Here is a 13,042-nt window from a genome sequence, read left to right as displayed (position 1 = left end):
TAATATCATGGGCTGACATTTTTGGTATATACATATTAGTCATCTTAATGTTCCCTACAGTAAGACCCAAGATAAGAAATCCAATGGAATGCTCCCTTGGTGGACCCAAAGTAGGCAACATTCCCTACGTGATGTACCATGAACAACTGCTGGTCAGACAAGAGACTCCAGGTTCCTTGTTAGCCTGGGAAGTATATGGATGCCAACCACTGTCTTCATAATGGCTATGGTCCCAAGGCTTCAGTAAAGTTCTGGGTACGAGATGGTTGCACAACTGTTGGCAAAACTGGAAAATGAAGACTCAAGGAGACTTGGTTGAAGCACATCAGGTACACAGCATCTGTGCCCTACCAGCCTCTTTGTATGTTCGTGCCCCTGGCTCACCCTATGGTCTTGGTCAAATCCCTTTAATACTGTCCCTGAAGTTCCAAATTATTTTGAACCTACTCTGATAAAATGGTCTCTGTGATTCTTGCCCCCCTCGTGTATAAAAGAACTTAACAACAACAACACAAAACTTAACACTTAAAAATCCCTGATTGTATCAGAACATGGCAACCTTGAACTTACAGGACTCTGAACTGTGGTGAAAGCAAACACAACTATTGAAAAGGAAGAAGAAGATCATTCGATTATCAGGGCTTGCCAACTATTCAAAAGTCATTTTATATATACAGCAATCACAGGTGGTTATGGAGCAGACTTTAAAGAGAGCGAAGCAAGTCATTCCCTCACTAATTCACAGCCATTGTAATCTGCTAATGGAAAATTACTGGGTTTCCATGAGAAGAATGCATTTGGGGGAGCTGAGATGGAATTTACAAAAAGAATTATGAAATCTGGAGGACATCAAGTGTTGTGAGAGTCACAGAACTGTTAGAGACCTGACATGACAAGACATGGTGGTCCTCTCTGCAAACAAGGAACACATGGCCTATGGCCTGGTCTACACGGACTATGATGGCCACAATGTGCTGTAAGGTATGCTCCCTGAGTGGATTTGGGGACCAAGTGAATGACTAAAGGGTGAGCGGAAAGAGGCCAGTGAGGTGTGATACTGGGATATTCAGCTTTTCTGTTGATTAAGATCTGTCTGTTCTTTAGAGGAATAATATATTTGCATCCCGGAGCTATCCCGTGACTCAGTGGTACTATGTGAAGGCAATAAGTCAATATGGTGCAGTGATCATTTACATTCAATAAGGTCTGATGAGAAGAATTAAGAAAGTGAACTAGTTTAACACAATATGAAATGAACTGTACAATGTATATTCATCTATAAAATAGATTAACTTTTAAATTGCTGCTTACATTTTCAGGATAAATTAGTTATCTAAAAGTATTTCCAATAAGTTAGCAATGCATCTAGTACTCCTCAGGAATAACAAGAAGTCATTACGTAAGGGTAGACATGAGAGACTGAACTCGGACCCTCAATTCTTGGTGGCAGTAGAGAGGTGGACCACATAAATGCTTGTGTCCAGGGCTGGGAAGTAGGGACAAACACAATCTAGAGAGGAATGGGGGAATTTCTCTTGCTTACATAATGCATTCTTAATCAATAAACCAATACAGAACAGTGACTATCTCTTATTTATCCCTTGACAAAAATGACCACTTACTTTGCAAAGTTGGATAGAAGCTTTATTTAAAAGAAACACACAAGTCTTACCTGAAACTCTGGCTTGACTGTCTGCTTCACAATAAAAGAGTACTTCTTCCTTTCAGAGACTTAAATTACCTTTAAGACATCACCTTTCCCTGGTTTTCTTCCTACCCCTAGCCTGTTCTCTTATTCTACACAAATTCCCCTTACTCTGTCCATTGCTACAATGGTCAAGAGCAAAAAGGTCTGTGCATGCCTGATGATGGCAATGTGCTACTGTGATTCTTGGCAAGTAAGAAGTTTGGATGGATTACAGAACATTGAAGGTGGGGTTGAAGAGGCTGAGAAGCTTGTCTTGATTTGTGATCAAATGTGAAGATGCTAAGGTAGCATCTTTCTTCTGAGATGCAAGTTGCAGCCCTTTGGTTGATAGGTATCATGACTTGCATAATTCTGTCTCAAAGGTTGGGCTTTGGAGGGGAGTGAAGCTGCCCACGCCCACCAGCACCGCACACGGACACAGTGGTAGAGACATCTGTGCCAGTCAACAGCAGCAGCCTGATTTGTAGTTTTCTTTTGTGAGAAAAAAAAAATGTGCATTTTCCTTTTAAGACTCAGCATGATGCTATGAGTTCCTCAATCCCTTTGGGCAATAGAAGAGTGGATCTCGTCATTAAAAGCAATTAGCAAGAAGCAATGAGAACATTATCAAAGATTGTTTACTAGCATCCACAGAGAATGTGAGAGCTAATATGGGGGCCTTGTAGTCAATACAAATTAGAATATATTAACAGTTGTCTTTCCAACTCCAAACTAGAAAATATGGAGGCAATTTTCTGCTTCAAGTTTTTCCTTTGTTCTTATTCATACTGTCTTTTTGTCTTTCTCTCTTTTCTCCTTTCCTCTGTCATAGGTCCCTCTTTTCTTTCCTTCCTCTATCCTCCTTAGCCTTGTTAAGGATCAGAGGGAGTAGCTGGTTTCAGAGCCCATATTTTTGTTTCTTTTCTGTACTGTAATAAAACACCCTAACAAAAGCTACCTGTGGTGGGTGGGAGAGTGGTGTGGGAGAATTGTCTGTATTCTGTCAATCATGCATTTTAATAAAACGCTGATTGGCCAGGCAGAAAGTTATAGGCAGGTCAACCAGACAGGAAGTAGAGGCTGGGAGATGAGAACAGGAGAATGCTGAAAAGGAGGAAGCTCATTCCTCCCATTCCAGCCCAGACCACCGAGAAGCAAGATGTAACCTGCCCAGCTGAAAGGTACCGAGCCACGTGGTTAATATAGATAAGAATAATGGGTTAATATAAGCTACAAGAGCTAATAAGTAGCCTGAGCTAATGGGCCAATCAGTTTATAATTAATGCAGACTCTCTGTGTGATTTTCTTTGGGGCTTGCCGGCTGTGGGGTATGGGGCGGGATGGAAACCCCAACAAGCAGGCCCCTTCATGTTACAGGAGAGCGTTATTTGCCTTACATATCCATGTCACAATCCATCATTGTGGAAAATCAATGGCTGGACAGGAATCATGGAGGAACCACTGCAATGGCTTGTTCTCTGGCTTGTTCACAGGCTCATACTTAGCTACCTTTCTTACATAGCATGAGACTACCTACTTGTCTCAGGACGGTGCTGTTTATGGTGGGTTGAGCTCTCCTACATCAATCAGGACAGTCCTCCACAAACAACAGAGATGCCCATCGGTCAGTTTGATCTCGGTGATTCTCCGGGTGTGAGGCTTTACTCTCAAATGTCTGTAGGCTATGTAAGGATGACAGTTAATGCTAACTAGGACAGCCCATAAACCTGGGAAGAAGGTCTGATTAAAGCTATTTATGATGCTACATGGATTGCTATAAGCTAAAAATCACTGAGAAGTGAAATTACTATAACACTGTCCAACAGTCAAAGTGATCTGTATCTGTTTTATCCAATAAGAAAACAAATTAAAATTTTTCCTTCATTTGCCAACTTAGCCTCAGGTATGGTAATCATGACTCTTGGTCTTCAGAGGAGACCAGGTCATCGGGTAATAGTTACTATTAGTGGTGTGACATGCTGGATGTTATATGAGGCATAGGAATTGAGTCTGATCAACTCTGCTTTGGAAACAGGGAACTTCCTGGTGTTGGGTGCAGAGTCGTGTTTGGTAGCAGGCTCTGGGAATCCCTTGTCACAGAAGTGGGGAAGCATTTCCTAACCTACGCTGTTAGAGCACTGCTAGCAGAATATTTGGTCTTACTAGGATGCCCTAAACTAAACAAAATCATCGTGTTCAGAAAGTCCACATCTTGCCTAAGATTCAGCCTTTCTGTATCAAAGAACAGATCTGGACAGTGCCTGGAAAAGGAAACGTCTCTTTCCCAGTGATGAGATCCACAAGTTTCTCTGTTGGTTCAGAAGGGTATGGCAGCTGTGGGTGACGGTGAAGGTCGTTCTGCCTTTCAAACACTTCCCAATCCACTGGATGCTCTTCAAAACCAGAGACTGTGTGTGGATTTGGAATGCTGCCTCCTTAGAGGCAGTGTGTCCTTTGCTAGTTTCTGAGTCCATAACTCTCACACACTCAGCAAGATTGCTGGTCCAAATGGATACTGGGTGAACACACAGACCTTGGTTACACACCCGGTCCTGGCACTCTGTGATAGCCTTGAGCAAAATAATAAATGGAAAGCTCTCTGTTCTTCACCTACAAAGTGATAGCCTTCACTTCATGAGTAAAACATACAGGAAGGATCCATCCTGCATTCTCCACAGGGCTGGTTAGCAGCACTCGTTCAGTCAGAGAACATGACCCTTTCCACCCCCTATTTACCCTTCCACCTGTTTGAAATGGTGCCCACTCATTATTTTGATCCACTGAATGCCTTTCTCAAAGTTCAACTGTTTTCTCTTATCCAAACGGAAATACCTGACTTTTTGTTAAAACGAGCTAATTAGGTTTCATGAAACACCAAAAGAGAAATGTAATTAAAACAAAAGGAAGAAGCAGCTTGTTGCCCGGAAGGTTTGATAAAGATGCTGCACCTGACTCATCCATTTGGCTCCGGGGTTCTGACAGGGCTGCAAGACTTATGTGAGGTACAAAGGCCTTGCTGACTGAAGTAGGGAGATACGTTATATCTAGCATAGAATTCTGAGATTACTCGGTCATGTTGGCACTTTGAGACAAGAATATACCAACTATCTTTAGTGAGAAGCAAGCTTTATGTATCATTTCTTGAAATGATTCTATAGTGTTTAGCCCTGGGGTTATCAAGACCACTCAGTGCAAGAATTCTGAGAAAACTGAATTTCCAAAAAGTAGAAAGTAGAGGGAAATGTTGAAGATTGCAGTCTCATGAAGCAATAATAGCTGTACCATAGACAACCTTTAAGAACATATCTTTGCTGTCCTCGTCAGGAGTACATGGGACGAGAAGCATGGTGGGTGGAGCCTTACATGTCGTCAGAACAGAAAGCAAGAAGCAGGCATGAGACATCCAATAGTGTGCTTCTTGGGTTTAAAAATTATATGCCAAGTAACTATAACCCCAAATAGTCATAAGAGTAGGCTTGAATGTTTGATAACCATCATACTAAGTGCTAAAGGTAGTTTACTTAACCCTTGCAACTACCTACTTGATGTAGGAAATTATACCATCCTTGTGTAACAGAGGAGGAAAAGAGACCGGGTTGATGAGTAGGTTGCCAACAGCTACCCAGTCTGGAGTGGGGAGGCTGGACCTCAAGACAGGTTAATATGTATCACATAATTTTCTGCCTCTCAGGTCTACTGTGGCCAGGCATTCCAGAAGCCCAGACTTGTCTTGTTTGCATCACTTTTGGATGAGAGAGGATGAGACGGGATGCAACTGCCAGGCATTCTGACAAAATGTAGCAAAGGAAAAGATGCTTTTCAAACTCCTCCCCTTCCAGTTCTGTGAGCCTGGAAGCTCTTAAATTTTCTCCTGTAAACTTAACGACTCAATCTGCTCATCTGTGTCCTCTTCACTGTGAGGTAATTTGAAAGGCCTGGGTTCCTACACAAAGCATACCAGACCTAATCTGTGATGAAGTCTCCTTGAATACACATCTACTTGTAGGAGTCGTGATCGATTTTAAGTTCCAGCCTACTACTAGGCTGTACAAAACTAAATGCCGTGTTTTGAAGAAGCGATGGGAAAACTCAAGCAGTGCAGGCAGAGGGCCGGTAACCAGAGTTAACCAACAGGCTTTTCTGCTTCCAGAAGGAGAATCTTGTATCAAACTGACCCCACTCTGTCCAGATCTTTACTAACTCATCAGTTCGATACTAATGCTTTTGTTCATCATAAAGTCCATTAACAATGAGGGCTAAATATTTTTAAGACAAGAATCTGTAATTATCTTATCTAGATACAAAGGTTCTGGTAGAGTCAATCCACGTCAGCCTAGAAATATCAAATAGTGTAGTGGACTGGAAGGTTCAGTGTAATTGTAAGTACTAGGAGTCAGCTCTTAAGTGTCTCTATGTGCTTTCCCCATTCTAAATACTTCTGTGTCTTTTGCCCAATCTCAAGTACAAGAAGAAAATGTTTTAAGTTATGTTTATGGGTCCATATATCCTGGATATTGATGTGCCAAGGACAATAAGGAGATGAGGTCATACAGCTAACTATCTGGCTAATAGTTCTCAGATCCAGGAATGCTAGACTCCCATGTTGTAGGGTTTTCGGACATCAGATGTCTGCCTGAAGACACTAATGGAGCCAGTTGCAGAGTCAAGAAGTTCATGACCAAGTCTTCTCTCTCCTGGACCTGTTTTTATTTTATTTTTTAACACAATTTTTCAGATGAACAGTGCTCCTATTGGCTCTGTTTCTAGGAGCTACATTTCCAACTGCCTTTATTTCTTGAAAAAAATCTTAACAAACAGGTATTGATAGTGATTAAAAACTGCTCAAGTCTATATATCTGGACAAGGACAGCCAACCCTTAGCACTGTGGTATAATGTCTCACTTGAACCTGATGCCCACAGCACAAGGAATGCAAAGAGCAATGGGCCTGGGCTCATTCTTCAAGGGCTAGATTTAGGGGATGAGTTCTCTCTTCTTTTATAATGCAAACCTTTCTCAGTGGCAGGACCAGCTTAGCCTTTCACTGGTCTGTCCCCATGCTCTTCCCAGGCCTGTACAAAGCTCTTTGTCAGGGCTTCACATCCTCTCCAAAAGCTCCACACTTACTCCAGGAAGTTCTGCTTTTTGAAATCCTTCAGTGTAATTTTCAGTGGTAGCATCAACATATTTCAATTACTGAACACTCAGCACAGAGCCGTTAAAGCAAATGGCCAGAGAGATGGGCACAAACACAAATTGATTGCTATCATTAGTGGGGGAGCTCTGCATCCGAGCGAGGCATCCGCTGGGTTTCAGAACTACCTGCCAGAGTCTCCCCAGCTCATAACTAATATCTGTTCTTAGCACAGTTGTTAAGGCCTCTGCTTTTGCCCAGCTCTTTCTCAATTTCTTTACCCTTTCCCAAACCTTATTTCTCGGTTCTGCTTCCCAGCTGTTTTCTTCTAGGACAGTATGACATGAATACTTGGTGCAATCAGAATCGTGTCAAGAGAGCAAGAAACAATCAAAGCAGAGAAACAGCTGGGGCTGTTTCCTGTCTAGTGTGCCTGGCCTACCGGCACCTTTTTTTGAGTTGACATTTTGAGGTCAGAAATCAGAGACAATTCAGAAATCCATCTTGAAAGATTCTGAAAATGGATTCTATCTCATTTTAAATTGCCGCTGCTTATACCCCCAGTGGGAACAGCATCGGTATGAAAAGTTTGAGGGAATGGCCCACCCATGCTGCAAGGACCAAGATCCAAGCGGACAGTGACAGTTTGCCTGATGGTGCAAGAGTGTCATGCAAAGGAAGGACGTGGGTAAGGTGGGGAAAGGCACTTGTTGTGCAGGCCTAATGACTTGAGCTTAATTCCTCGAATTTACAGAGGCAGAAAAGACTCACAAATGTGGTCCTCAGACCTCCATGTGCACCATGGAGTCTGTATACCTTCACCCACACATAAATCACATAGACACAAGTACAATAAGGACAAACAAAACAGACACTTTAAAAGTAAAATCTAGAAGGAAGGGCCTGAAGCTTTAGAGGATGAACGCCTAGCTCTTCTGTAACGTTACAAGTTATGCAATCTGCAGGATCCCTGTTTCGCTGTGTGCAAATGTGCACCGTCACACTATGTACTTCACAGGGCTACTCTAAGGATGAATTGCATTTATCTAGTTATGTGTGCTTCAACAATGGGGCTAGGTTCTGAGAAACCTTAGGTGATTCCGTCACGTGACTGTCACACAGTGCATTTTAATACAAACTAAGGTGGTAGAATGCTCCTAGTGACCACCATTGTATGTGTAGTCCCCTGTTAACTGGTATGTGGCCCGTGGCTATGTAAGTACCACACTGAGTGAACAGGCTTGCACATGCGTGATTCACAGCATGTTTTAGCAATTGTCAGCACCACCACTAGTAGCCTTGTAGAATCAAATGACAAAGAACAGCTTTTTAGATCCACAACTCTTTTGGTCATTTTGCACTTTGGTTCTCCCTACACATGAAACATGGTCTTACCTAGACTGCCATCTCGTCTCAAGCAAATGCTGTCCTTAAATGACACCATGCCTTTTGATTACCTAGGAACAAGTTACTATCGTCTCAGCCTGTGTAGTGAGCTCCTAAACAGTACCTTGTCTCCGACGAGCGTTGAGTTTCCTAAAGCAGGTTCCTTCCACAAGGCGGTTCAGGCGCTGCTGTTTGATCAGCTCTAAGATTTCTGGCTGGATCTTCTCCTTCAGTTCCCTATTAGAGGACAAACACATCACATTCTACACTGCACCTTGAGAAACAGTCCCCGGTGGGTAGCACTGAGGGCTGATGGGCAGAAAGTCTGAGTGCCTGCTTTCAGGAACACCCTAGGACCTCACCAACTGGCACTTTAGAGAATCATTTAGAGATTTTTCTAAGTGGTGTTGGGAAAAATCTAGGTCAGGGTTCCCCGTAGAAACAACACTATTGAGACACTGACATTTACAGACTATCCACAAAAGTACCAGCCACTTTTGTGATTTTTCTCCAGAACAAAGCTGTTTGAGAAATCCCTTCTTTTACAAAGTCACAGATATAGCTTAGGCAAAAGTCCAAGGAAATAAATTCCTTAGTTTCTCCCCTGTAGAAAAAAGCAAAACAAAATGAGCAAAAAAAAACCCCCTACATCAATTTTGGGATCTGACCAAGTATGAATATTGGGTGATCATGCAAATGCCATATCCCATACCCATCTACATCCTAAGCAAAGGCCACCTTTTATTTTCTATTCCATCTCTCACAAATGAGAACCATAAGACTGTCCTAGATTCCAGCCCACAGAGACTGGGATAATGATGGAATAAATTAGTATTATTTGTTACTCGTCTCAGGCCAATAGGCTGTCATTCAGTTTCAGATGAACCATGCTGCAAAGACTCCACGATAGAGTGCAATGGTTTTCTAAACATTCAAGGAACTTTTACACCACTATGAAGTTGTATTAGCACCCTGGCATCTGAGGCTAGTAAAGTCAGAATATTCTAGTCAAAGTTGAACAGGGAGCCGCAGAGCTGAGCCCTCAAAGCCCTGTTTAGAGTACCGTCTATAACAGAAGTCAGGAATCTTGGGTCCAGTTGAGGCTGTCTGTGACTCTTATTTCACATCGCTCATCTGAGTCCCAGTTTCCTAACTGGGAGGGGTTAGAACTCTGCCTGAGGAAATGCTATGGCTCCCAAGGGAGACAAGGCTAGCAGAAGTCTGGAAACACTGGCTGGCCATGGAGGCATGGCTGATTTACCTTGGTGATCACTTTCTTTGGCCCAGCTAAACACTCCAAATGATCACTATGACCTCACTTAAGGCTCAATGGTCATGAGCTTTGATCATGAGTATGCCCTTGCTCTGGCCCTGGACAGGACACTTGTTCTCAGCTGCTCTGGTCTGCAGGTGGGCAAGGCACTTGTGATTGGCAAGTACCCAGAAGATGAGTTGTGCATTGTATGATTACACCTCACTTAATGTCACTGCTCGCAGACTTAAATACATTTGGAGGGCAAGTATTAATGTCAGTTTTCCCATCCTACAGATGTGGAAACTCCTCAGGAAGGTTAAGTTTAGAGTATAGACTCCAATCTTTCTTGTGCTAATGTGAACAAAAAATACACAGAGAACCTGTCTCAAAAAGAAAAGTGAGTCTTAGCCGGGCGGTGGTGGCACACGCCTTTAATCCCAGCACTCGGGAGGCAGAGGCAGGCGGATCTCTGTGAGTTCGAGGCCAGCCTGGTCTACAAGAGCTAGTTCCAGGACAGGCTCTAAAAAAGCTGCAGAGAAACCCTATCTCGAAAAACCAAAAAAGAAAAAAAAAAAAAAAAAAGAAAGAAAGAAAAAGAAAAAAGAAAAGTGAGTCTTTAAAAAGAAAAGTGAGTAGGGCGGGTCAGATGGCTCAGCAGTTGTGAACACTTGTTGCTCTTGCAGAGGACCCAGGTTTGGTTCCCAGCACCCACCCAGTGACTCACAACTGTGTATAATTCCAGTTCCAGGAGATCTGGCGCCCTCTTCTGGCCACTGTGGGCAGCAGGTATGCATATGGTGCATATACGCACATGCAGGCAAAACAATGTATATAGAAAATAACTAAATGAAAACTTTCTAAAAAAAGAAAAAAGTAACATAAAAAGGATTCGGGCATATAACAAGATGCTCTTGTACTGCACTAATAGGACAGTCGAACTTAAATTTCAATTTGATGCAATCACTGGATGGAGTTGTAGGAGATAGTCTGATTAGGTTAGTTGAGGTGGGCAGACCTGCCTACTCTGGCCGGTACCATCCCCTGGGGTGAGATTCTAGATTGGGTATTAAAAAAAGTGAGCTCTGCACCAGTGCTCTACATTCTCTGCCAGGCTTCCATTGCTGTAACTTCCCCGAAACGCTGTACATTATCCTCGAACCATGAGCAAAAGAAGCCCCTTTCCCCTTAAGCTGCTTCTGTCAGAACATCCCGTCAAAGCCACAGAAGATGGCATTGGACAACTGTGCACATCTGTGGCTGAGATGGCCTTTAGGGCCCGTGTGATGTGGCAGTGCTACACACACTGATGACACAGCGTGCAGAATCCGCAAGGCCTTCCTTCCGTGCACGCGTGTCTGAGGTCTCAGCTCGGGATTTCAGATCACTAGAACTGTACCAGGGCTCATCTTCTATAAAACAGACTCAGCGAATCAAGCTCTGATGAACCCTGGAATGGAGACGAGGCTGAGCACTGCATGGGCAGCTGCTCACAGCAATAAATCATTGTTTCTGATTTCTAAGTCTGGGTAATCAGGCAAAGAAGGAGAGAGATATCCTCTGCGGATGGAGAGAGGAAGGGAGGAAGAGGTTTGGAACTCAGCATTTGAGGATAGTTTTGATAGGTTAGGCTTAAGGTATTAAAATGCAGAGATGAGAATCATGAAGAGGAAATTTCGAGACATTCTAATGGATGTTTCATGATGTTTTGGGTGAAATTTGGATATACTTATCATCACACAGGTTTTATCCAAATCCATCAGATGTACTAAAAAGAAGTGAATCTATATTTCTCCACGAGAATTTATACAGGAGTCCTTCTCCCTTCTTAATGAAACTCTGAAGACTCCAAACATGATTGGACAAAGGGAAATTAAAAAGCCTTTTCAACACTATTTTTTGTCTTCTGTTTCCTTGCAACTAGACTCAGCTGCCATGTATTCACGGCACTAAGAAAGCCCAGACACCCTTACAATGTGTTTCTATGACTGAGACATGACCTCTTAGGCATGCCAGGTAAGAAGACTCTAGCTGTGACCCCGCTCTGAAATATTTGGCTTATAGTCACTGAGGCTGGGGTCATGGGTTCACTGGTTGACATGTAAATGAAGGAGAAAGATCAAAGGAGGGATGGTAAACGAGTTTGTGCAAAGCAGTTTGGTCTAGGACACTGGTTCTCAACCTTCTCATGCTGTGACCCTTACCACAGTTCCTCCTGTGATAGTAACCCACAATCATAAAATTATTTTCATTGTTATTTCATAACTGTAATTTTACGACTGTTATGAATTGTAAATAGCTGATATTTCTGATGATCTTAGGCGACCCCTGTGAGAGGGGTAGCAACCCACAGGTTGAGAACTGCTGGTCTAGTTACCTACTCCGGAAAACAATTCTAATCCAGGCTCAGCAAGGCCAGTGCAGTACACAGAAGACATTCAGAACCACTAGACTGAAGTCAGCCCTTAGCCTGGAGTCTGCCCAGCTGAGCCACCTCTCCCCACTGGTTTGGCAAATATTTTCTATAAAGCATCAGTTAGTAAATGTTTTAGGCTTTGTGGGCTTCTAGACTGACAAAAAACTCAATGAATGTGGCTTAATTTTAATAAAATTCATTTACAGAAATCAGGAGTGGGAAGATTTGGTTCGAAAACTACTGCTCAAGAACCTCTAAACTAGGAGGGCCCTCCAGACGCTTCAGACTGCGTGACAACGGCACTTTCATGGAAACTGATCTTTTGATGTCTCAGTTCTGGAGACCTTCAGAGACCATTCCCTGGGCTCCTTCTGTTCCTTAACTAAACAGACCCGTGGCTTTAATTACCATTTTCATTCTGACAGCTCTCGAATTTGTATTTCCAGCCTAGACCCACCTGCTGACCTCCAAACTCTGCCTGACCGCCTCCCTGGACATCCCATAGCCTGGCATATTCAGAGCTGAACTCCTGGGGACTTGCCCACATCACTCCACTCCCAAGTGCTGCCCTCTAGTTGTTGTTTGGGTCCCAAATCTGGAGCCCATCCTTGATTCTTCTCTTTATACAAGTACAACTACAGTTAATCCACCAGGAAATATCATCTTCCCTTCTCTCCAAAATATAATTAATGTAGAGCACAAACTAATCTTATTATCTCTTGCTTAAATTATTAAAACAGCCTCCTAACTGGCCTTCTTGCTTCCAAATGTGCCTCCTTAGAGTGTTTCCAACACAGAACTCCATGCTAGTCATCTCTCAAACCCAGAATGGCTTCCACCAAAGCCCCATGTTCTACATATCGTCCTGGGGTCACCTCCTGTTGCTGCTGTCCTCACTTGTTCTGATGCTGCCACTTTACCTCATGGTTAACTGAAAACTCAGATCTATTGTGACCGCAGGATGCTTTCACAAGTAATCCTTTCTGCTTGGAGTGCCCTTTATCCAAATATCTACACGGCATGCTCTCTGAATCCCTAATATAAGCTTCCTTCAAATGTCATCATGATCACTAAAGATATCTACTTTTACTATCTTTAAAAATATACTTTATTTCTTTTATCGTGCCCAACGGAGACACTCTATCGCCACTTAACTTTCTGTCACCTT

At 42.9% G+C, this 13,042-nt stretch overlaps 1 protein-coding gene across 4 annotated transcripts in view; it reads right to left on the bottom strand.

Moving 5' to 3' along the window:
• Elmo1 (engulfment and cell motility 1) overlaps positions 1–13,042 on the bottom strand; it is a 517,917-nt gene that overhangs the window by 22,199 nt on the left and 482,676 nt on the right. For all 4 annotated transcript variants that reach the window (XM_038333241.1, XM_038333243.1, XM_038333242.1 and 1 more), the window contains one exon: positions 8,331–8,443. In XM_038333241.1, coding sequence (XP_038189169.1) covers positions 8,331–8,443 — 113 coding nt within the window. The remainder of the gene's footprint in view (positions 1–8,330; positions 8,444–13,042) is intronic.

Source organism: Arvicola amphibius, chromosome 6 (genome assembly GCF_903992535.2).
Source record: "Arvicola amphibius chromosome 6, mArvAmp1.2, whole genome shotgun sequence".
In the NCBI taxonomy this organism is placed as follows: domain Eukaryota; kingdom Metazoa; phylum Chordata; class Mammalia; order Rodentia; family Cricetidae; genus Arvicola; species Arvicola amphibius.
Note: the sequence above shows the minus strand (reverse complement) of the source record. Positions and strands in the feature narration are given on the sequence as shown.